At 36.8% G+C, this 24,264-nt stretch overlaps 1 protein-coding gene across 2 annotated transcripts in view; it reads right to left on the bottom strand.

Moving 5' to 3' along the window:
* abca12 (ATP-binding cassette, sub-family A (ABC1), member 12) overlaps nucleotides 1–23,652 on the bottom strand; it is an 82,414-nt gene extending 58,762 nt beyond the window's left edge. The window contains exons 1-23 of one of the 2 annotated variants that reach the window (XM_051906537.1): nucleotides 22,978–23,652; nucleotides 22,280–22,361; nucleotides 21,667–21,760; nucleotides 16,315–16,483; nucleotides 14,686–14,813; nucleotides 14,482–14,555; nucleotides 13,088–13,261; nucleotides 12,754–12,947; nucleotides 11,914–12,032; nucleotides 11,148–11,251; nucleotides 9,824–9,955; nucleotides 8,975–9,144; nucleotides 7,801–7,931; nucleotides 7,567–7,697; nucleotides 7,287–7,451; nucleotides 6,972–7,180; nucleotides 6,684–6,814; nucleotides 5,970–6,084; nucleotides 3,649–5,829; nucleotides 2,828–3,502; nucleotides 2,016–2,690; nucleotides 1,193–1,867; nucleotides 374–1,048 (exon numbers count right to left, since the gene is read on the bottom strand). In XM_051906537.1, coding sequence (XP_051762497.1) covers nucleotides 374–1,048; nucleotides 1,193–1,867; nucleotides 2,016–2,690; nucleotides 2,828–3,502; nucleotides 3,649–5,829; nucleotides 5,970–6,084; nucleotides 6,684–6,814; nucleotides 6,972–7,180; nucleotides 7,287–7,451; nucleotides 7,567–7,697; nucleotides 7,801–7,931; nucleotides 8,975–9,144; nucleotides 9,824–9,955; nucleotides 11,148–11,251; nucleotides 11,914–12,032; nucleotides 12,754–12,947; nucleotides 13,088–13,261; nucleotides 14,482–14,555; nucleotides 14,686–14,813; nucleotides 16,315–16,483; nucleotides 21,667–21,760; nucleotides 22,280–22,348 — 7,190 coding nt within the window. In that variant the 5' untranslated portion in view covers nucleotides 22,349–22,361; nucleotides 22,978–23,652. Of the gene's footprint in view, nucleotides 1–373; nucleotides 1,049–1,192; nucleotides 1,868–2,015; nucleotides 2,691–2,827; nucleotides 3,503–3,648; nucleotides 5,830–5,969; nucleotides 6,085–6,683; nucleotides 6,815–6,971; nucleotides 7,181–7,286; nucleotides 7,452–7,566; nucleotides 7,698–7,800; nucleotides 7,932–8,974; nucleotides 9,145–9,823; nucleotides 9,956–11,147; nucleotides 11,252–11,913; nucleotides 12,033–12,753; nucleotides 12,948–13,087; nucleotides 13,262–14,481; nucleotides 16,198–16,314; nucleotides 16,484–21,666; nucleotides 21,761–22,279; nucleotides 22,362–22,977 lie in introns of those variants that run through there. The other variant, XM_051906538.1, reaches the window with a different exon arrangement.
* Between the last annotated feature and the right edge of the window lie 612 nt (nucleotides 23,653–24,264).

Below are 24,264 nucleotides of genomic sequence, written 5' to 3'. Positions count from 1 at the left end.
TATGATGGAGGCAACTGACATTGATGGAGGAATTTGCAGCTTTACTCGCAAACTACAATTCAAGCTCATGAATAAGGTGAGAACCAGACCCGTTATAAACCTAAATATACTCAAACTAATTGAAAAGTGTACTATCCAAGTAGTAAAAGAAGATGTTTGTTGTCATAATGATGAAAGTAGCGTAGGTACACAAGAGTAATAGCTGTTACGTGCTCCGGCACAGTTAGCGATCACACTAGTCAAATGAACCAGACTTTGGGTGTCAAACATGCACCAGCATGGTTCAGATCGCCTAGTGTGAGTACACCCTTACACATATTGAAAGACAGAGAGAGCCAGAATGATTTGGAAGAAATATATTGTCTTCACTTACACTTCATTCCATTTGTCAGGTCCACCAGGTTCTGAGATGGTCTTCAAATAAGTTAGAATACCACTTGTGATGGGAACCAACACTTTAGCTGCCTCTTCTGGCAAAAGGGCATGAATAGCTCCCTCTAGCATCTGGATAGTTTCCTGTGTAAGGTTGCTAGCTTGATTGTAGTTAATATTGGGGTTCAGGATCATCTGAAGTGAACCATTAAGAGCACCAAGAATATTGTCAACCACATCCTGAGGTAGAGCTCCAGTCTCATTAGACATACTCTCCAGAAACACTTTCACAGCACTGATGACGGCTTCTGTGAAGTTTTCACTTTGGAGACCACCTTCAGTGCTAGCCACCTGTAGAGCATAGTTTACTCTCTGAGACACCTGTTCAGTGACAGAAATTATGACTTTTTCCTCCGGGGAGAGTAAGGGGGACATGGCTAGCAAAAGTTGGTTAAGATCTACACCGGCTGTTCCAAGATCTACAGAACTAACATTCCCCTGGAAGATTGCAGCAAGTGCCATTGTCAGTTGTTGGTTAATGATCCAGTCCTTTGTCAGGTTGCCTTCATTTGGGCTCAGAAGTATTTCTGTGACTTTTATTATCATTGATATGATGGGCTGAGCTGTGTTGTTAGATGGCAGGGAATTCTGGAGTTCTGTTATCATGTTTATAATGCTGAAAAAGAAAAAGAATGCAAGTACAATTGTCATCTTTCCTCCAAATATACATACAGGTACATATATACAAACATAATTAGAAAGTGACAGTAAAACTGAGACCTAGAAAAATATGCAACAAATATATAGTCTCTGCACTTACAGTTCATTCCATTGATCAAATCCAGCAGGTTGGGAGATGTTATTCAGATAGGTTAAAATTATGTTTTTAATGGGAACCAACACCTCAGTTGCCTCCGCTGGTAAAAGGGCATGAATTGCTTCGGCTACTATTTGGATAGTCTCCTGTGTGAGGCTGTCAAGTTGAGCATAACTCATATTGGGGTTCAGGATCAGCTGTAGGGAACCGTTAAAAGCACCAAGGATATTGTCAACCACATCCTGAGGTAGAGCTCCAGTCTCATTAGACATACTCTCCAGAACCACTCTCACAGCACTGATGACGGCTTCTGTGAAGTTTTCACTTTGGAGACCACCATCAGTGCTGGCCACCTGCAGAGCGTAGGTTATTGTCTGAGACACCTGCTCGGCGACAGAAAGGAAGGCTCTTTCCTCCGGGGAGAGTAGGGGGGCAATGGCTTGCAAAAGCTGGTTAAGATCCACCTCAGTTGTTGCGAGATCTACAGAACTAACATTCCCCTGGAAGATTGTGGCAAGTGCCATTGTCAGTTGTTGGTTAATGATCCAGTCCTTTGTCAAGTTGCCTTCATTTGAGCTCAGAAAGATTTCTGTGGCATTGATTATCATTGATATGATGGGCTGAGCTGTGTTGTTAGATGGCAGGGAATTCTGAAGTTCTGTCATCACATTTATGATGCTGAAAAAGAAAAAGAACACCAGTACAATTGTCATCTCTCTTCCAAATATACATAACGTACATATTGTATACACAAATGTAAAAAGAAAATAAGAGCGAAAAAGTGAGAAAGAACAATATCCAACAAATACATAGTCTCTACACTTACAGTTCATTCCACTGATCAAATCCAGCAGGTTGGGAGATGTTATTCAGATAGGTTAAAATGCTGTTTTTGATGGGACCCAACACCTCAGCTGCCTCTGCTGGTAAAAGGGCATGAATCGCTCCTTCTACCATCTGGATAGTCTCCTGTGTGAGGTTGCCAAGTTGAGCATAACTCATATTGGGGTTCAGGATCAGCTGAAGTGAACCATTAAAAGCACCAAGGATATTGTCAACCACATCCTGAGGTAGAGCTCCAGTCTCATTAGACATACTCTCCAGAAACACTCTGACAGCACTGATGATGGCTTCTGTAAAGTTTTCACTTTTGAGACCACCTTCAGTGCTGGCCACCTGCAGAGCGTAGGTAATTGTCTGAGACACCTGCTCGGCGACAGAAAGGAAGGCTCTGTTCTCAGGGGAGAGTAGGGGGGCAATGGCTTGCAAAAGCTGGTCAAGATCCACCCCAGTTGTTGCGAGATTTACAGAACTAACATTCCCCTGGGAGATTCTGGCAAATGCCATTGTCAGTTGTTGGTTAATGATCCAGTCCTTTGTCAGGTTGCCTTCATTTGAGCTCAGAAGGATTTCTGTGACTTTTATTATCATTGATATGATGGGCTGAGCTGTGTTGTTAGATGGCAGGGAATTCTGGAGTTCTGTCATCACATTTGTAATGCTGAAAAAGAAAATCCATACAACTGTCATCTCTCCTCCAGATATGCATAAAGTACACATATACAAATGTAATTAGAAAGCGAGAGTGAAACAGAGAAAAAGAACAATATGCAACAAATGTATAGTCTCTACACTTACAGTTCATTCCATTGATCAAATCCAGCAGGTTGGGAGATGTTATTCAGATAGGTTAAAGTGATGTTTTTAATGGGAACCAACACCTCCGCTGCCTCTGCTGGTAAAAGGGCATGAATTGCCCCCTCTACCATCTGGATAGTCTCCTGTGTGAGGCTGCCAAGTTGAGTGTAACTCATATTGGGGTTTAGGATCAGATGAAGTAAACCATTAAGAGCACCAGAAATTCTGTCAACCACATCCTGAGGTAGAGCACCAGTCTCATTAGAAATACTCTCCAGAACCACTCTGACAACGCTATTGATGGCTTCTGTAAAGTTTTCACTTTGGAGACCACCACCAGTGCTGGCCACCTGCAGAGCGTAGGTTATTGTCTGAGACACCTGCTCGGCGACAGAAAGGAAGGCTCTTTCCTCCGGGGAGAGTAATGGGGCCATGGCTTGCAAAAGCTGATCAAGATCGACCCCAGTTGTTGTGAGATCTGCAGAACTAACATTTCCCTGGAAGATTCTGGCAAGTGCCATTGTCAGTTGTTGGTTAATGATCCAGTCCTTTGTCAAATTGCCTTCATTTGAGCTCAGAATGAATTCTGAGACCTTCATCAACATGGATACAATAGGCTGGGCTGTGTTGTTTGATGGCAAGAAATTCTGAAATTCTTTCATCACATTGATAATGCTGAAAAAAAAATCATCAAGTCTGTTATGGAATCTTCCTATTTCTTCATACATACATAGTCAATCGAAAAGAAAGTCACTTCATTCAAATAAATAATTAAATAACAGATAAACAATAATTTGGAAGTAATACAGTCTTTGACTTACACTTCATTCCATTTGTCAGGTCCACTAGGTTGGGAGATAGTCTGCAAATAGGTGAGAATGCTGTTTGTGACGGGAACCAACACCTCAGCTGCCTCTGCCGGCAAAAGTGCATGAATCACTCCTTCTACCATCTGGAGAGTCTCCTGTGTGAGGTTGTTAGCTTGAGCATAGCTCATATTGGTGTTCAGGATCAGCTGAAGGGAACCGTTAAAAGCACTAAGAATATTTTCAACCACCTCCCGAGGCAGAGCTCCAGTCTCATTATACATACTCTCCAGAACCACTCTGACAGCACTGATGATGGCTTCGGTGAAGTTTTCATTTTGGAGACCACCTTCAGTGCTAGCCACCTGCAGAGCATAATTTACTGCCTGAGAGACCTGGTCAACAACAGCGAGATACTCTCTCTCTTTAGGAGGGACTAGGGGAGTAATGGCTTGGAGGAGCTTCTCAAGATCCACCCCAGGTGTTGTGATATCTACAGAGCTAATTTCCCACTGGAAAATTGCATCAAGTGCCATTGTCACTTGTGGGTTAGTGATCCACTCCTTTGTCAAGCTAAGGTAGGTCATGATCTGAGCTTCAATTTCAGCAGGAATACTAACGTTCATTGGGAAGAATGCCTGTTGAAGCTCAAGGTTTCTTTTAATCAGTTCCAGCTCATCTTGCAGCATAGTCATAACTGAATTGGCAACTTGTACAAGATCTTTGCCTTCCAGAGGAAGCTGCACATGGGTGAAGTTCTTGATCTGATTCATCACCAGTGTTGCCATATCTGCCTCTGAATTGATAAGTGCCACCTGCATTTCTGCCATGTGTATCAGTTGATTGAGAATCTCCGCAAACATACTGCCACTGGTGGCATTTCCAAGCTTGTTTAGATACCACAGTATGATATCTCCATACACCTTCTGTGCATAATGCCCCTGTGCCATCAATGTTGAGTTAATGGTGTGGTATGGATACGGTTCTCTGATTACCTTTTTTAAGAGGTCTTCCAGAATGTTTAGCTCACTTGTAATATTAGATATGTTCTCTACACCGAGACCCTGAAGGTTCTGTCTGATTGCTGACAGTGTTGTTATCAGCACCTCTTCTGTCAATGCAAGTGGGTCAGATCCGGAACTAGACATGTTGCTTAGTTTCTGATACTCTACCACAGTGATGTTAAGCCAATCTTTAAGACTCATCTGAGTGTTCTCTGCCACTGGTATTACTTCAAGTAAAGCAGAAGCACTCTGAATGATCTGAAGGACACATTTGGCTTCTCCACTGGCAGAATGCCATTGGAGAGATTCTGTGGTTTGAGTGTTCAAGCATTGTGGGATTTTAACGGCCATATTCAGAGTCTGCAGTATTGACGGTGACCATCTATAAAGAATTGTAGAATTGATGTGTGCTAATTCAAAAATTGTGAGATTGGAGGCTTGTAGTCCTTGACTGATGTTGAAAACATGAGATGCATAAGCCTGCTCGAGAAGATGTTGAACCTTCCTCACAATTTCCATGGAGTCTTCTGATGGCCAGGACATGTTCCATGGCAGGAACAGAGTGAGCACATCAACTACAACAGGGAGAGTCATGTTACCCTGAAGAGGTGTTATTAGGACGGTGATGTTATTTTCAAATGCAAGCATTGCACCAAGAAATTCAAATACATTCTGGACATCAGCTACACAGTCCTGGCCAAGAGCTGAACAGATCTCCAGATCTCGAATGAGGGCATGAGTCTTATTTAGGCCTGCTTCTAACTGATACTGCTGCTCTGGAGGCAAAATGGCTCCAAGTTGGCTCAAAATTGTCTGAAGAATTGCAAAACCCTCCTCACTGTTTAACATCTGGATGGACCTGTTGTTCAAGACCTGAAGAATGTCCATGATCACTGGGTGCACTATGGTTGTCTGGGATCCTCCTGACAACAGGTTCTCTAACTGCCCCAGTCCAAGAGCCTCCATGATGTCATTTAACAAATTGAGTGAGAGTTGAGTGTCAAACTGCTGTGTGGACTCAATGTTGGAGAGGAGCTGAATTTCTTTTTCAACTGTCTTAATGAGGTTCAGCAACAAGTCTTGTAGTGAAATGTCACTGCCAAGCAGTTGACTAGGTATGCTATTGACAAGGACTTGCTGCAAAAGTGCCATGTAACTGTTTTGGAGGAGAGCCACTGTTCCCTGTATAGGTCTAAAATCAGAAGAAATCAATATTCAGTCTATAATGAAATCATCTATATTTACTTGTTGTATCACCCAAAGCAATCTAAAAAAATGTTGAATATCAAGAATGCACATAGTAGTACTGAAGATAAATATATACAAAATTACTTTAGCAGGCTGTCAGGTTCAGAGATCACTTCAGAGATCAAAGAATGAATCAGTGGAACAGCTGTTTCCCAGGTAAAGCTGGTCTGACAGGTGAAAGCCAATGAAGTAAGAGTGCCTGCAAAAAGGTGAGCATTATTCACAGCATATTATTTATAATTTTGTGTATATTAATTATAATTTTGTTGAAATAAATAAAATGACAATCATGCAATAACTTCAGTAATTCCACTATGATGTAAAGTGATAGGATAATTGGAAATTATAACACTTTGCAGTACATTGTCAAAGTTATATTTATGTCATATTAATGAAATCAGCAACACTTTAAAATAAGGTTGAATTTGTTAGCATTAGTTAATGTACTAGGTCTCGTGAACAATTATACAATATACAATGATTTTACAGCATTTATTAATCTATGTTAAATGTTAATTTATAAATATACTATTGTTCATTGTTATTTCATGTCTGTTCATAATATATTAATTTTAATTTATACAGCTTATATAAAGTATATTTACATTAAGAAAAATATATAAAAACTGATTTAAAAAACAGATTAAAAAATAGATTAATAAATGCTGTACAAAGATTACTCATTGTTATAAAATTAATAACAATAACTATGTGAAATCATAAAATACCACAACATAATCAAATATTAAGAACAAAGTCTACTGATTTATCACAGATTCATAATTTTTTAACACTTACAGTTTGGTGATACAGTGGCATTTGGTTGGTAGGTCAAAATCCAATAAGCCATATGGAAATATGGTTCCATGGAGGGCCACAGAGAGTTCTGCTCTAGCAGGGAACCCATGGTCTCAAATGTTTCAATACCTCTGTTTAAAGAGAAATTAAAATGCAAATAAACATTTTAAATGCCCTGAAACATGTTTCTATGGGGACTGTAATAGTTTGGTTCACTATTTGATGTAATTCTTAACAAGCAACATCCTGATCACATAGTAGCAATTGAACAATTAGTAGGTTTCTGACCTGGTCAACAGAATCTGAGGCAAACCAACTGAAATGTTCCCTGGGATCAAAGCTGCAAAATATTCCTCATTAAGCTCAGTTTGCAAGTTCTGGAGGGCAGAGCCATACCGCAGGGAGGTTGTGTATAGACTGTGCCACTCTGCCATAAGAATGGAGGGTGTGACATTGTACATTACAGTTCCATTCACGACACCAACCAACTGTTGGACCTGTGAAAACATTTTGATTAGGCTGTAATAATCATTCATTTCCATTTTTTGTCAAATAGTAACAAAGCTTGAAGTCTGCGAATCGCTTCAAAACACATCCCTTTACCTTCTCGATTACAGGCAAAAATGGTGTTAACAGCATTTGCTCAAGACTTGTGTCATTCCCAGAGCAAACTAGAGTGCCCCACAACTGAGGGTTTATAGAGCTGTATGTTGACATCCAATCCCAGGGAGCAGAAAGTTCTCTGCAGCTAGTGTGACCTTCTAGAACCTGTATGAAAACATTAGAGGACATCCAATGTGGCAAATTAAGTCCTTGATGCAAACTACATGAAGCCCACATGCACTGTCTTTTTTTTTTTTTTTTTTTTTTACTTTTTACCCACCTTAGCCACTGTTTGAACAATAGAGTCCATGCCATGGTCAGCCCAGGCATTAGAAAATGTCTCATTCTGCATTAGAGAAAGGAGGACCTCCTGTACATACTTGGCATCCCTCAGAACCACGTTAATGAATGCTGTGAAACAGACAGTGATAATTCAGATCAACTACTGTATGTGGTTAGCATTGGAATAGCAATTGTTTGCATAGCATAATTCTCTGCGCATGCTGATACATACACAGCTGTGATTCCATTGCAACCCTTGCCACCTGCATGGATGAATGGCCACCCATCATGAAAGTCTGAATGTATTCCCAGCCTGGCATCCCTTGTAGAAAATCAAATGCTGTATTGCTTAATCCGAAGATTCTGTAAGAGGGTGGGGGGGAATGATAAATAGGTTGGATTTTAGATTAAACTAGGGATGCACAGATAAGAACTTTTTGGCCGATACCGATAATTTTTTATATTTGAAAGCCGATAACCGATATATTGGCCGATAAATCTAAATCCAAATTTGTATATAATTTTTGAGAGCCTGATTACAAAAACAAAAGTTTAACCATTTAAAAGCCATGTCCCACGCACACAAATATAATGTTCTCATTATAATTTTATGTAGCCTATATGATAGACTTGCGCTGCACGTTGCACTTAACTGTATTTTCCTTCTTGAAGTGACTCTAATCATATTTCAAGCAATTCAAAACCATCAGGAAATAAGGAAATAATCCATTATTTATCGGCTTTAATATATTGGCCAAATTTTCTTATTGGCCCGATGACAAAACATTAAAATTGAACATATATATCGGCCGATACCGATATGGTGGCCGATATATAGTGCAAAATAAACAAAAGGTGTACAAGAACCTGGTTTCGTTTTTATTTGTTTTTATGACAAGTACCTATAGGATATAAATTCTCTTGTTAAACGAGCAGTAACATGCAACTGCACCGTGTTTGTTTGTTTGTTTTTTAATGCCATGCCAGCTTCTGTTGCTATTTTTGAAAAACATATGGTAAAACATATCAGGTTTTTAAAATCAAATTTTGCTAAAAATTCTAAATAATAGCTCCAATTAGGTGTTCTATGGTATTCAAGTCATTCACAAAGTCACCTGTCACTTCACCAAACCAGATCCGGCAGATGCCACTATAACCAGATTGCGTAATATACACTCATCCTCAAAAAACAACCAAAACTATGTAAGGTAAGAGAAAAATACAACCCACAGCTACAGTAATACTGGTTAGATACTTTGATGGGTCATCACTTGACTCCCACCCACATGAAATATGGATCCTCAAGTAAAACCGACTATTTGTTACAGAAAAACAGATCAGTTTCTCATTTCACTACTGCATCGAACTCAATCTAAAAACACACAAAGTATTCTAGGTTGACATACAATTGTTCCCCCAGATTCTGTGGTTGGGCGTCACTGCTGCGACGCGACCTGCTGTTTTTGAGAACAGCATCCATGCTCGATGGAGAGACTAGGCCCAGCAAGCTGCTGAAAACCTCCTTAGTGAACACTAGGTCTGCTGAGGCAGAGGTCTGACTCCAGGACAAAAGCACCTGAGGGGAGCACATGCAGGCATGAGACATGAAAATGTTACTGGTCTGGTCATTTACAATGTTAAAACATCATGCATAATTGAAATGTAATGCAAAATATGTATGCAAGTGGGTTTGTTCCAAATATATTTATTTGTATAGTGCTTTTTACAATACACATTGTTCAAGCAACTTTACAGGAATTTATTCGGTTAACAGACAACAAAAGTACGTCAACTTGCATCAAAACGTGCCTGCATTATTTTTTTTAATCACCCTAAATTAACATGAATAATTGACAGTCCTACTAAAAACTCAGCATGACATTTGTCATATGAACATGCCACATGCCTTTTGAATGCAAAATCATGGTGATTGGATATTGTTGTGGAGTCCCGTCTGTGGTGAGGGGGAATATCTAATTGGGGCTCCCTGGAGGCTTGCTCCATATACATGCTTTTTATGCAATCAGTCTCAGCGCGGCTAGCGTGCTGTTTTGTGTTTAGACTGAGCTGGTTTCCTAGGTAACAATGCGCAGCTGATGTTTGTGTGTTTTCCCACAAGATAGCAGGTAAGGAGGAGGAACCACAATTAAGAATTTCTCACCCTACAACAGGTTAGTAAAGTCCAAGAAGGAAGTGTAATTTTAAAATGGCTGATTTCTAAAAATAGAAAAGCAAACGTTAGTAAATAAATTTACCTGTTCAACAGCCTTCCATGTATTTATCTCTTGAAATATCTGGCCCACTTCCCAACTCCAACAATAGGAGGCTGTGATGTTATGGTCACACAAAAAGGTGCGAAAGTCTTCCTCGTTGAACAGCACTGAAATCTGAGAAGGTCAAAATATGTGTGAGTGTGAATGATTGTGTAGTTATTTTTGTGTGTTTATATAAACTCTTAATCTTCAAACAAAGTAAAACAGTTGGTCTCTCCCGAAACCTAGCCAACATGAGGGAATTGTAAGCATCCTCCCAACGTGAAAGATGTTCCAAAAATAGACAGCATACAGTATATTTACTTAGCTTTCTTTTGTACAAATTCCAAGGCAGCATTTTATTTATCCTTCGTAAAGCAGGTACACCCATTAATGCAATGCGACATACTTAGTGAAAAAAGCATAATGAAATCAGAATAATTACAATTAGTGTATAAAGTCATAAAATACCTAAATGTATGGATTAAAACAGTTTCAAGTTAAGGTGAGGTCTCATTTACTGTTGTTTGGTGAATTGGAATCCATGCAATAGGAAATTTCTCGTGAGGGCAAAAGATTTCGCAAAAGGTTTAAGTTGGATCGCTCGAATTTGCCTGCGTTGACCAACAGAAAGCTGCTTGGTTTGAAAGTTACTTCTGTGTTAGCTGTGCTTCATAAGTCACTACTTATTGACATTGAACAAAAGACCTTTTCTGCATGCAAAATTTTGCAGAAATTTTGCTAATATGACAGCACCTTTAGAGTATCATGCTGTTGCTAGTCTAACAACATGTTAACCACAAACTAAACAAATTTAAATAAATAAAATAAAAAAGTGAAAAATCCATGAAATGTTGAGAATAAATACTAAAAAGTCACACAATAACTAAATGTATGAATCAAGTTTCATGTTAGAGTATCAAGTTGTTGTTAAATTAGCAACATGCTAAAACCAAACTACTGAAATCAAGGTAAATATCACTTGTGAACAGAATATTTGCATTGTGCAACAGTAGTTTCTGTGCATTATTTTTCAATATAAGAATACAGTGTGGAAAAAATGTTTTATATTTAATGAATATAAAATGCTAACTAAGAAATTAGCCTTACCAAGACAAAGGAGTTATTTTTATTCCAAAAAATGTTTAAAATTGTTATTTCCAATTGTAATTTGTGTTAGTGGACAAATTAAACATTAGTAAGAGTGTGAAAAAGTGTTCTATAGGAATTTATTTTTTTAAAAGTCCACAAGGATCTATGCCCATAGTTGAATAAACACTCATATTTTGAACAAAGAACCTGCATTGAGAAACCAAGAGAGGCCTACCTTGTCAAGAGGAATCTGGATTTGGTTGATAAGGTCCTTTACGTCTGAGCTGAATACATCAATGCTGCTTGGGCTCATAACATCACTCAGTTTGAAATACGCATCTATATAAGACAAGAGAAATATGTGATAGCACTTTTGACTAACACATGAGAGTTCTTGTGCGAGCATACAGGCAGACAGCTTTCTAAAGCACTAGGAAGTTGAACGTTAATCCACATTTTGGGGAATATGCTGGTTCAAACACAAGAGTCTTTGTAAAAGATTTGTAAAAAAAAAAAAAAAGAAGAGGAAGAAGAAAAAGAAAGAAAACAAACTCATACTATTGGTTGATATCAACCTATAAATGGCTCTCATATGCATATCTGTGCATATTAAACAAGGATCAAAATAATAAGCTCTCAAAATAATAAAATCCATTAAAAGGTCCACTTGGGTTTTCTTCTATGACAACCATAATTGTGATGTGATAATTTTTCACAATGCCAAGTAGGATGTTCACCTTTATTTAAGACAGGGTGTGAAGCACATAGAACAAGCAGTCCAAACAGGTTTTGACAATAGGCCATTGGTCTCTAAATACCATAATAATCAACATTTCCCCCAAGATAGTAAGGAATGGCAGCCAGCAACCTTGGGTTACGTACCTTACTCAATGACACAATGGTAGTAATCTTGCAATGGTTCAAACTAGCAATGTTCTGTTTAACAACCTTTTCTGTTTATCCTTACCCTTATGAAAAAAAAAAAAACATCTTCAACATACCTCTCCCTTGCCAAGCACCCATGTAGTTGAGAAAGCCAATGCCTTTATTGATGACTGGGTCTGTGACCGCAGTAGAGATGTTGGCCTGTGGGAAAGTCTTCTGGAGGAATGTCAAGGCACTAAATGAAAACAAGTAAAGAGAGGCTGAGATTCTTTGAATCAAGTCAAAACAACAAACATTACATGCACATAAGATGCACATAATGGGAACGTGCAGTGTTGTGGATATACACATCAGACTGAATTTCAAAATCCAAGCAGAGCACCTACGTATCAATGTAGATACATGCGCAAGAAGAAAATCGTCACTAAAATGGCTGAACTTTGGCCTTGTATATACAGGCAACTTCAAAACATACACAACTATGTCTGAATTCACTCATTTACTCTCACGTGTGGCATTGATAATGTAAAGTGTTTAATATCATATAGTGTCTGAACTAACATTTTATTGCTTGCAAAATGACAGCAAGTCTTAATTTACACAATTGTTTAAAAGTTTGGGGTTGGTAAGAGTGTTAAATGTTTCTGAAAAAAGTCCCTTATGCTCACCAAAGCTGCATTTATATGATCAAAAATACAGAAAAGTGTCTTCAGTGTCGCATTCTGATTGATCCTTCTAATATGCTGATTTGATTATCAAGAAACATTTCTTATTATTATCAATGTTGAAAACAGTTGTGAATTTTTGTTTCAGGATTATCTGGTGAATAGAAAGTTCTCCTTGCTGAATAAAAGTATTAATTTCTTTCAAAAAAAGAGTCTTACTAACCCCAAACCTTTGAATGAACTTATGTGCGATGTGAATTTTATTCGAACACTAATTTCCTCAAAACTCACTTCTTAAGATTCTCCAATTCCCCTGCCCCAGATTTTAGTTTCTCTTCAGCTGTGAGCTTCAGGAAAGGATCAGGCAGGCCAAGCATGAAGTCCCACACTGACGGCTCCTGTTGAAGACTATCTAGAACCACCACAGTCCCTCCAATCAATTCAAACACTTCTGCCGGGTTACTGAGCAGCATTTCTGTCAGTACCTGGTGACCCACACAAGTAAATCAGATAAACATAAAAGCCATGATGATGTCTAATGATTCATTTAATGACTCTTTCATTTGACATTCGTGGGCATAATGTGAGTGAAAGATTATGAATAGTGTGGGAGGTCTGACCCCACCTGGTTCAGGGTTAGTAAGGACGCTTCTAGTACTGTGTCATTAGAGCTGCAGAAGTTTATCAAGCCTTGTGTGAAGAAATCCTGGGTACCAGCTGATGTGTTGATGGCAGTCATGGAGAAGCTGCATAAGGATTTTTTCAGGATGTTCACTGACTCCCAAACAGACTCCATTGTCTACAACACAGAATGAAAAAAGAAAAAACAAACAAACAAACAAACAACGAATTAAGCTACTGACCATATCCCTGGTTGCTGGTGTTGTATTACCCAACCAAGATATTCAAGTAACCATAGTGCCCCCAAGTCCCCCCCACCTCAATAATTAAAAATGGCCAAATGGCCCCCCACAATATTTGATATTATTGATGCTGCTCTGCTGTACTCCATTATGCACCACTCTGTTTGTTGTTAGGATGAAAAAAAAAAAAAAAAAGTTTTAAGTTACATTTTTAGGCTGGTCTGCCTCAGCGGTCTAACAGCGCTTATCACTATCAGAATGAGTGAGCTGGCCAATCAAATCAAAGAAGACGTGGGCTTGTTGTTCACAGAAGACAAGTGCGAGTTCCAATGTGACGCTCTCGTTTTAGCAGTGAAAGAGTATGCGGCGAGCAAGTAGGCTAGCTAAACATTTAATATTTGGCGACTGTTTTATGATTGAAATATTCAGCGACAGTAATATCCAGTGATGCAAACATTTTTATGAAATTTTGCCATTTTTAATTGAAAATATGCTATTATTTGATTAATATGATATTATTATTGTGACGAGACAAGAAACATTTTGCGTTTTTGACATATTAGGCATACAAATAAGAGTGAATATAGAGTATTTAAAAAAATATTATTTGCAAATAGTTTCAATTGATTACTTTATAACCACAATAATAGACCTGGAACTTTTACCATTCTTATTTATTTTTTGTTATTCCCTTAAATCCCTTTTAAACTTTTAATTATTTAATTCCTTTTAATAAAAAAAAAAATTACCCAATGACACCCCCAATCATGGTCCCCCAATGTTCAAGACATGGTTACGGCCTTGATGAGCCGTCACATAAAATTGCAAAAAGGCAGGCTCAATTTAGCTTTATTTTGAGGCTTTCAGGTTGTGAATAACATAACAACCATTGATTATTACTATTACAAAAAAATGTGAGTATTTGTATTTTTTGAATACAATACATTGAATAAAATGAGTATTTGTATTTTTGAAAACTGTATAACTATAAAATAATACAAAATAATTAACCTTTTACATAATTCTCTCTAAAAAAAAAAGAAAAAAAGTAAAGTAAAATAAAATAAAATAAAATAAAACGGAAGTGAGGAATTTGGATAATGCGGTATATGTAAGCAAAATATATGGATATGTCAAGAATACGAAAAACACTAACCTGATCAGCCAGCACAGTGTTGTTAAAAGCTTGCATGACTGAAGTCACATTTGGAATGTTTTGAAGGCTGGAATCTTTAAAAAAAAATGTAAACAACATAGTTAAAAAACACATAGAAACTTATTAATTACCTTTTTTTTCTTCTTTTTTTTTTTTCTTTTTTTTACTTTTTAACTTTTTTTTAACTGAAGATAATGCACATACTGAGCATTCTGTCCCATATCTCTAGGAGCTCTGGATGATCTGATGTATCCCTTTTCAGGATTGAGTGAACCAGTCCTCCCGTCTGTAGATGGGCCAGTGGAGGTAAACCATGGAGCAGTGCTGATAGACTGAAATAAATAGAGGACAATCGATATAAACAAGAACTATAATTATTTTTTTAAAAGGACAACCTATAGTCTTGTTACTAAAAGTTTAGCAAATGGTCATATTATACTATCGTAAATGGTTATATAACATATGGATATGTACACAACAAAGACATATGGTTATGTAAATGCGGACATTTTTGCCCAAGCCTACACATAAAAGAAACCGGATAGACAGATTTTTAAAAGAGCACGTCACAGTGAAAGATAGAGCATTACTTAAAGATAAGCACTAGGTGAAGGATTACACAAATAAGTCATGTGATAGTGGGTTTGTTGAGAGTACACAAAGAAATGTAATTAATAAAAGAAGTAAAAAAAAAAACAAGAGGAATGCCACCATGGGAGTTTCTGCCCTACCTCAATCTAGATGGATTTTTTTTTAATTCACTCATGAAATCTTCTGTGGTTCATGTTAAAGCAAAGTAATGTCTTAAAGCCTTTTCTACATTTCTTCAACGGAACTAGCTAAACTAACAAAATTGAAGACTATTCTTTTTTTACTTTGTTGAGCAGTTTTTTTTTCTTTTTCATTCTTTAACTTAATTAATACTTTAATTCAGTTCACTGACATGTTAGTAGAATATTAAAGTTTTTGATCAGGAGGCAAGAAGACCAAATGTTAACCTAAATGTATTGACTTTTACTCTTTTTGTGTTTCACAGAAAAAAAGTAATACAAGTTTCAAGCAATATGAAAATATGTAGATGATGACAGAATTAAATTTACAGTAAAGCAAATAATCTTGACTGAGCTGATTGAATTTTAACAAAAAATGTGTGATTTCTACTACAATTCTTTAGACATTAGATATATATAATTTTTTATGATTATAGGTAAAATGGACTTGAAAACCATTTGGCTTAAAAATCTAAAGAGGCACATGACTTTTCTTAACAGTGTCTTTTGTGTTAAAAGCACACAAAAAAAAAACATTTTCAGTTCACTAAACATTCTTTTATAACAATGACTCAACTGCCTACAAAGATTTTGACTGTTGACTCAACCTGTACATTATACACACTACAGTAAAAGAACTGACGTGGAACAATGGGTTTAGTAAACATTCCTCCATTAAACAACCAAACACTTTTGCTAATCAACTGACCAAACAAGGGTATTCTTAGCTTTATGAATACTGAATACTGAGGCAAAGGGGACAGCAATGTCACAGGAGGTGCAGTATTTTGCCATGAGACCCATTGTCATCTCATCAGTGACGCATTGAAATACAGGTGAGCTGAGCTATATCTATATCAGACATCTAAGGCATCTATGGCATTAAGGTGCTGGGTCAAAAATATCACTATTAATGTCCACATCCGATCAGCATGACACGCACAAACTGGAAATCAAAACAAAAACTGGCGTCAGAATATGGTGCTACATGAAACAACTTTTTGGGTGGGGGAAAAAAAGTGTTTCTGGAAATGTTATTTTACACAGAAATGCCATGCTTTACCTGTGAGATTCAACATCCCTGCGGTGACGATGACCTGCGTACGAGCGTGATTTGGACTGTCCTTCTGTTAGGTAGGATTTGCCAGTGCATGAACTGTCGGTGCTACACATGAGTGTCTGCAGGAAAGGGAAGAATCCGGTGCTCGGAAGGTTTTTCGGCGCCACATAGCCTGAAAGAAACAAAGCAGAGTTCAATTTCATTGCTCAAAGGTTTGGTTTTTCCATTGTTAAGGAAACCTCATGACATGTCCTGTTGAGCACAGTTTTACTTTTTGTGTTGACATATTTCCTACTTAAAACAGGACATATCAAATTCAAAATTAGAAACAATTGCTAATCAATGGCAGGTGGTATAAGTGGGGACATTCCCATTCTAGAGACATTTAATTGGACAATAATGTGTATACGTCACTGTAGGCAAGATGAGTCATCAATATTTTTGGTCTGCTTTCCAGGAAGAGAAAGATTGTTTCTCTCTATCCCACCCTATTGTAGCTTATACTACTCAAAGCAATGTCTGAACTTTGTATTGTGAGCACTTCTTGTTTCTATTTGCATCTTCACAATGAATCGCTTGCTTGTATGTAGTCGCTTTGGATAAAAGCGTCTTCAAAATGAATAAATGTAGATTGTACATTTTAAATGCATATATATATATATATATATATATATATATATATATATAGGCACACTAGTACACTAGTCAAATTTGGACTAAAAGATGCAAATGTTTCTCTTAAAATTCCTTAGGAGAAATAAAAATGTGATGAGACATTGACATTTGTAAGAAAGCAGACAATAAAATAAGTGAATGCGGATAGCATCCACCTTTGCCCCATGATGCTTTGCAAAACTATGGGAGTAACTTCCATTAAAATTTTAACAATCGGCAACTACTAATAAACCTGTTTAAAGGTTTGTTTGATCTATGAATGCAATAATAAGCACTGGCAAAAACTTTATGGTGAGGTGACATTATTCTCCGCACTCCTCAACCATAAATCATCAAAATAAAACTTAAAAGTGTGAAAGTATTAACAAATTACTATCAGCAGACCGTGAATAACCCCAAAAGCTCAAATGAGTCTTTCTGTAGCAATGTTACAGATATTCAGATAACACAGATTATGGAAAATATATATTGTGTTAGCAAGTCTATATTACATAACATACATGTTTGTTGACTGAATGAAAAATAATCCACTATTAACTAGAACACTAATGGATACTTCAAAGTGCTTTCCATCATTTTGACATAAAACAAATATTGGGCTGCACTTTATTTTACAGTGCCGTAGTTACATTGTAATTACTCAAATAAGTACTGAGTACTAATAATTAACTACATGTACTTACTATAGAGTTACAGTTGGGGTTACGGTTTAGTTTAGGGTTAGTTACTTGTAATTATGCATAATTTACTGTTATTACTATAGTAAGTACATGTAGTAACGTGTAGCTACGGCACTGTAAAATAAAGTGTTACCAAATATTGTATTTCTTTGCTTCAGAAATATTCTAGATAACACTGCTAAAAGGGATTCGTGGAAGTAAAAAGGAATAGACTCATTCGAAAAAAGGTTGATAGTGTAATATTTGACTGTTCTCAGGGGTTCGATCCTAAGAAAACTTTAGGAATAAAACCCTCGGACGCTGACGGGTTCTTCTTTTTTTAACTTCTTTCTACTTTTTTCTCTCATAACACTCTCCTCTCTGCATAACCCCATCATCATAAGTCCTCACAACAACATCCATTATATAACACAGAATAGAAACTGCTACATCAACATCAAATATTCAAATATAACATTAGCTTTCATCTTTTAACATAATGTGCTAAACTTTTAACTCAATTACAATAGCCTACATAATTTTGTCTTGAAGTAAAGCTCATACTGAAATCTTAGATACAGTGCCCTCCACTAATATTGGCACTCTTGGTAAATATGAGAAAAGGTGGTGAAAATAAATCTGCATTGTTTATCCTTTTTAATCTTTCATTCAAAAAAATTCACAAGGAAAATGCTATTATTTGATTCAAGAAAAATCCTCTTGTCTCATCCAGAAACATTCTCCAGCATATTCAGTTGTCAGACAAGACTGGAACTTCAAACGGGACCGGCTTCTATGGTCAGAAGAAACTAAAAAAGCTTTCTGGCAGCAAACCCACCAGATGGGTTTGGTGCACACAGGGATAAAAAGTACCCCATGCCCACGGTTAAATATACTGCTGGATCTTTAATGTTGTTGGCCTATTTTTTTGCTGGAGGTCCTGGACATCATGTTCAGATACATTTCATCATGGATTCTAGCAAATACCAACAGATAAAAAAAAAAATCAAAACCTGACCGCTTCTGCTAGAAATCTTATAATGGGCTGTGGATCTTCCATCAGGACAATGATCCAAAACAAACATCAAAATCAACACAAAAATGTGTCACTGAACACAAAATGAAGCTTCTGCCATGGTCGTCCCAGTCCCCTGACCTGAACCCTAAAGAAAATGAGTGGAGTGAACTGAAGAGAAGCACCACCAACATGGAGCTGGGAATCTGAAGTATCTGGAAAGATTCTGTATGAAGGAATGGTCTCTGATCTCTTGTCAGGTGTTCTCCAAACTCATCAGGCATTATAGGTGAAGACTCAGAGCTGTTATCTTGGGAAAAGGACGTTGCAATAATTGGGTGCCAATAATTGCGGCCAATGTGAACCAGAGAATTAGAGAACTAGAGAACGAGTTTACCCCCACTTTCCATTGTTTTACTTCAATGATAGGTTAGAATTTTGTGATTTTTTTTTAATGAAAGATCAAAAGGATAAACAATGTAGATTTATTTTCACAGCCACCTTTGCTCATATTTACCAAGGGTGCCAATATTAGTGGAGGGCACTGTATCTGATTACCGACTACGGTCTCTTGGCAAATCTGAGCAGAGTTTGTGGCACTGTTTGTCCTCTGAAACTCTAAGACACATTAATGGGTAAGTTTTTCTCAGGAGAAAAATCTGAGAAGCAGACCAGCAAATGTCTATGTTCATTCTCCATTTAATCGCATTGCTGTCTGGGAAGAAAAAAAACCCAGACAACCCAGTTTCTCAACCTGGGTTGGTTTTTCTTTTCCAGGGGAGGGAGAATGTTTGATTTTCCTGTTTGGTTTTATGGTATAGAACTTTCAATGGCAAAATACCATGTTTGATTTCATCGGTTCTTAGAAACAAACACAATGCCATGAGTCAAAACATACATTACTATAGACTGAGAGTGACCACTTAAAAGGATTCATACTGTAGGATTACTGACCTTGTGCAATGTTTGTCCAGCAAATACTGTTTGAATGAACCAAAACCATAGAGAAACCAAAGATTGATATAAAATAAACATGACATTATCTACTTGGGGTGTGACAAGCAAACAAATGATTTGATCACTGCAACTTCCTTAAAAATACAGAGAAAGTATTATTAATATTCATTATTTCAATTAAATTAATGTAATATATTTTAGTTCGATAATATTTTTTATTTAATATTTTGTATTTTTAGGGGATTTTATGGCACTAAATTTATTTATGGAATAGTTATGATCCATTTTTAGGGGATTTTATGGTACTAAATGTATTTATGGAATAGTTATGATCCATTTATTACCTTTTAATCACTTTTTGAGCATAGACATGAAAATTAAATTTCCAACTTAAACTGTCGTAAATCTTGAATGCTTTGGAGCACAGACTTAAGTTTGGTCTCTTTTTAAATATGACACTTGCAGATTATTGCTGAAGTGAAAAAAGTTACATTTTTAAGAAATATATATTTTCCAAAACATATTTTACTCTAAAACTGTGAGAAAATCTAATCTAAACAAGTTGTGTTTCAAATTTGATGTTGATATCTCAAAAAAATGCAGTGAACACGACTAGTGTAACTATTTTTTCAGGACCATTTAACCTTTTCGAATCCTGTTCATGATTTTGTGTGTGTGTGTGTGTGTGTGTGTGTTCACATAGCAAGTGCCAAAACTTTTACCAAGTTTCGTACTATTCTGATGAATTAAAAAATTCTAAAAAAAAAAAAAAAAAAATTTCAGTCAAATATGACTGAACAGCACCAGAGGTTTAATTTAGTCATTAATCACTTTAAAAACAGATGCTATATTACCATATCCAAATTTTATTAAAGTTTATTCAGCCATTACAGATTTTTTACAGGAAGGCTATGCCTTGGCCAAAAATAGATGACATGACAATGAAAAATATTTCATTCAATTAATTCTTTATACGGAAAAAGATTGGCCAGGATATTCAACTAAATATTCACCTTATATTCAGACAGAATATTAGTTTTTCTTCTAACAATAAAAATAGCACCTAAATAAAATTTATATATTATTTTGTTTAAGTATATACATCTCTCCTCTAAGCAAATATCAAGGAAAACCCACCGACTAGAATTAGTGGAGGTCAGAATGCTTTACCACTGAGGTTAAGCACTTGTTTTCTCACATTATCAAATGAGTTTTGAGTTTCTTATAGATGCACATACAATTAGACAAACACTGAGTCTGCCTGAGCAGAATGTTGCAAGGCATAAGGGAGCTACTTACGGGAAAGACCAGGCCTAACAACCCAATCCTCAAAAGAGAGATGTGAAATAACAGAAAACTCCCAAAGGACAGTCAGCTTAAGGGGAAGGAACATAAAAATCAGAATATATATCTTTTTACTACTTAATCCCATATCGTATTTAAAGAAACCTGGAGGCAAATAGATAATGTATAACATTAAACAAGAATAATGTCGATTTGGGGATTAGCTGCTGGGCATCCATTATGTAGAAATAAGACACTATAGTCTAGAATATTCCCAAGCAAGACATGTTGGATAACGTCAAATGTTCTCAAGAGATCTGTGGCATCAGCCTGCTTAAGATCTGCACCATATTACACATATTTAAATACAAAGTAAAATATGTTCAGCTGCGTATCTCCATCAAACCATGAATCAAACCACCAACAATGTTACCGTTCCTTACAGAGAAGCAGACATGCTTCAGATTATGTAAGTTACAGTACACTAAGTGCAATGACAATGCCCATGGGCTAACCTAAGCATAAATGTTTTCCTCAAGGGCATAGTAATAAAGCAGGATTGTGACCTCAGTAACTCCACAGCTTCACACCTTCTCGGGATTGAACCTGCAACCCTTTATTTAGAAGCCCAGTACCTAAACCATCTTTAACCAACCCGAGAATGCCTTCAGTCACTGTCATGTCACTGTGATCACAACAAACTACATTTAGTTGACTTCCTTTTGCAGTCTACATATGTAAATGATGTGTAATAGAGGTACATACAGGTGTCTTTGAGTTTTGGAGGGAACTGTGAACGGGTGACCGCCAAGATGATAAAGATCACAAGTGGCCAGACAAGGAGAGCCAGTGACCAGCCCTGAAAACATCAACAAACAAATGTCCCATCAGATATACTGTTGGTATTATTGTACTGAAGACATGCATATGTATATTAAAGTCTTCTGAAACATTTCAACAAATATATGTTTTAATGATACAAACAATATTAAAACAATAAAGCTCAGTTAATCTAATAACTGCTGTCCTATTGTACAACACAAGTAATTTCTCTGATAGATATCACTCAATAGTACAGTATCACATTGCAGTGTTAACTTAATTTTATCATAGCAATAATGCAAACAAATCAGCTAACAAAAAGACAAAAGGTATGTAGAACTTACTCTTACATTTTAATATTCAATATGCAAAGTCTGTATATTATATTTGGGCAGAAACCCACAAAACTCCATAGAATCATCATTATTTTAATCAGGGCATCAAGCTTTTTTTTTTTTTTTTTTTTGGAAATTATAGAAATAATTCAATAGAATTTACTCCTCTATACATAAGTAAAGAATGATAATCTCCAATTGTAAAATTTGTGTTTACTCACTGGCTGTCGGATGACACTGAGGCCATTTTTCCAGAGAAGAAGTCTTAACTGTTTTAAGAAGGAGGCCATCAGACGAGAAGTTCTGATAGAAATAAAAGACAAAAGAAAAATGCAGGTTAAAGATATTCAGTAATTCCAGCACTGATTCAAACGCAAAGTATTTATGGGGAAAAAAATTAATGGAGTATAAACATATTATGTTATGTTATGTTATGTTATGGCATGTTAAGCAAAAGTGAGACATCATGTAAAGAGGTACAGATACTGAGTGTTTCAAGATAAGTTCACTTTAATATCAAGAAACAATCAAACATAAAAGTCATTAATAATTACCACAAGGTAATTATTTAATAAAATAATAAACAAATATACATAATTTGTTTATTACAAAATATACATATTTTTTAAAACCTAGTCCCTCCTGGCCCCTTTACTACTTGTCTTTATGCACTTCTGACTAAAACTGTTGAAAATCATGGAGTTTTTCCTAACTAATCCCCACTGAATTCCATTTCTATACCTTATATTTATTTAATATTTCATTGTTAATATTTCATTGTTAACATGAATCTCAGTTACTCACATTATTATCGCACCTACATAAGTAATAAATCTCTACCAGGTAAACTTCACTAGATATCAAAACTCTATACTTATTAGACCACTAAAAGAATATAAATGGATGAAGTTATATTTACCTGGTTTAGCCTGGGTTGAATTTAGTGTATCGTTATTGAGTCCGATGCGTTTGATATAATGAAGACATTTTGCTAGGTTATTCCTAGCAAAGAGCTCTTTCCATGTGATATTCAACCAACTTACGAAAAAATAATATTAAAACGAATAAACTGCTGTTAATGAAGTGCCGTAGAAGAGCAGTTTTTTCCTCTCGTCAGGTGTTCGCACCGGTGTCAGTGATTTCCAGTATACACTTCTCTCTGTTATGCTCATGACTCTACAGGTGAGAGGCGGGTGTTTCACACACAGCTTGTATGACCGGTTTGAGGATTCCGTGCGTCTCTATAGTGTGTGTATGTTACAGAGCACAAATATGCAATCATGGAAAATTATTATTGTGATCATATTTGAGACTACAAGTAGGCCTAGACTGAAGATGTCTGAACGGATAACTACACTAATATATATATATGTATTTATATCAAAACTATTATTAAATGTCTTAGTGTCAAGGTAGCGTCGCTTGTCTTTAAATGTTTAGTAACTAAGCGTTTAGTTTACCTATATTTCGCGAATTGCAATGGCACGGTGGTAGCGCTATTTTTAAATTATGCGGCTAACGTTATGTTTTTAGTTGCGAGGCGGTCACTGTTTCGTTAATCATGTATTTTTAAGGTAACGAAAGTACTCCACTTTTCGCAGTAGCGAAGTGGTGGTGAAGTTAGTTTTTAAATCACGTGACTTTTCAGCAGCGTACGGAGCCCCGGACATGACATGCAGGGAAAAAATAGTAGGCTAAATCGTGCGCACGATTTATTAATTCGTTCCCTCGATTTATAAATCATGCGAACTCGAGGGAACGGATTAGTAAATCGTAAATCGTGCGCACGATTTAATTTGACTTGAAGCAGTGCATGCCGATAAGAAATTTTGTCCGACTTGGACTGCTTGCCCAAAGCCACTGGAAGGAAAGCCTGCAACCTTTAGCCAAAAAAGCGTAACGGCTAATGCTAACTGGCGGTACGCAGGGAGGAGTTTTGAACGGCGACACTATAGGCTGAGAGGTGCCGCACGTGATTAAGTTAGCCGTTACGCTTTCTCCAATGGTAAGAGATACAGTCCCTCTTATCTCCCTATAATACGATCTCTGGCTTGCCGACTTGAGACAGCGCCGACGCCATGTGATTGTGACGTATGGCTTCAAAGTATCGCGAGAGCGATTCGAGAGTAGCCGGCTGAGTCAGCCAGAGCAGTTTCTCAAGAGCAGCTGCACGAGCTCTGATGACGACACGTTCCGCGATTGGCCG

The sequence above is a fragment of the Ctenopharyngodon idella genome, chromosome 9 (assembly GCF_019924925.1).
Source record: "Ctenopharyngodon idella isolate HZGC_01 chromosome 9, HZGC01, whole genome shotgun sequence".
NCBI lineage: Eukaryota > Metazoa > Chordata > Actinopteri > Cypriniformes > Xenocyprididae > Ctenopharyngodon > Ctenopharyngodon idella.
Note: the sequence above shows the minus strand (reverse complement) of the source record. Positions and strands in the feature narration are given on the sequence as shown.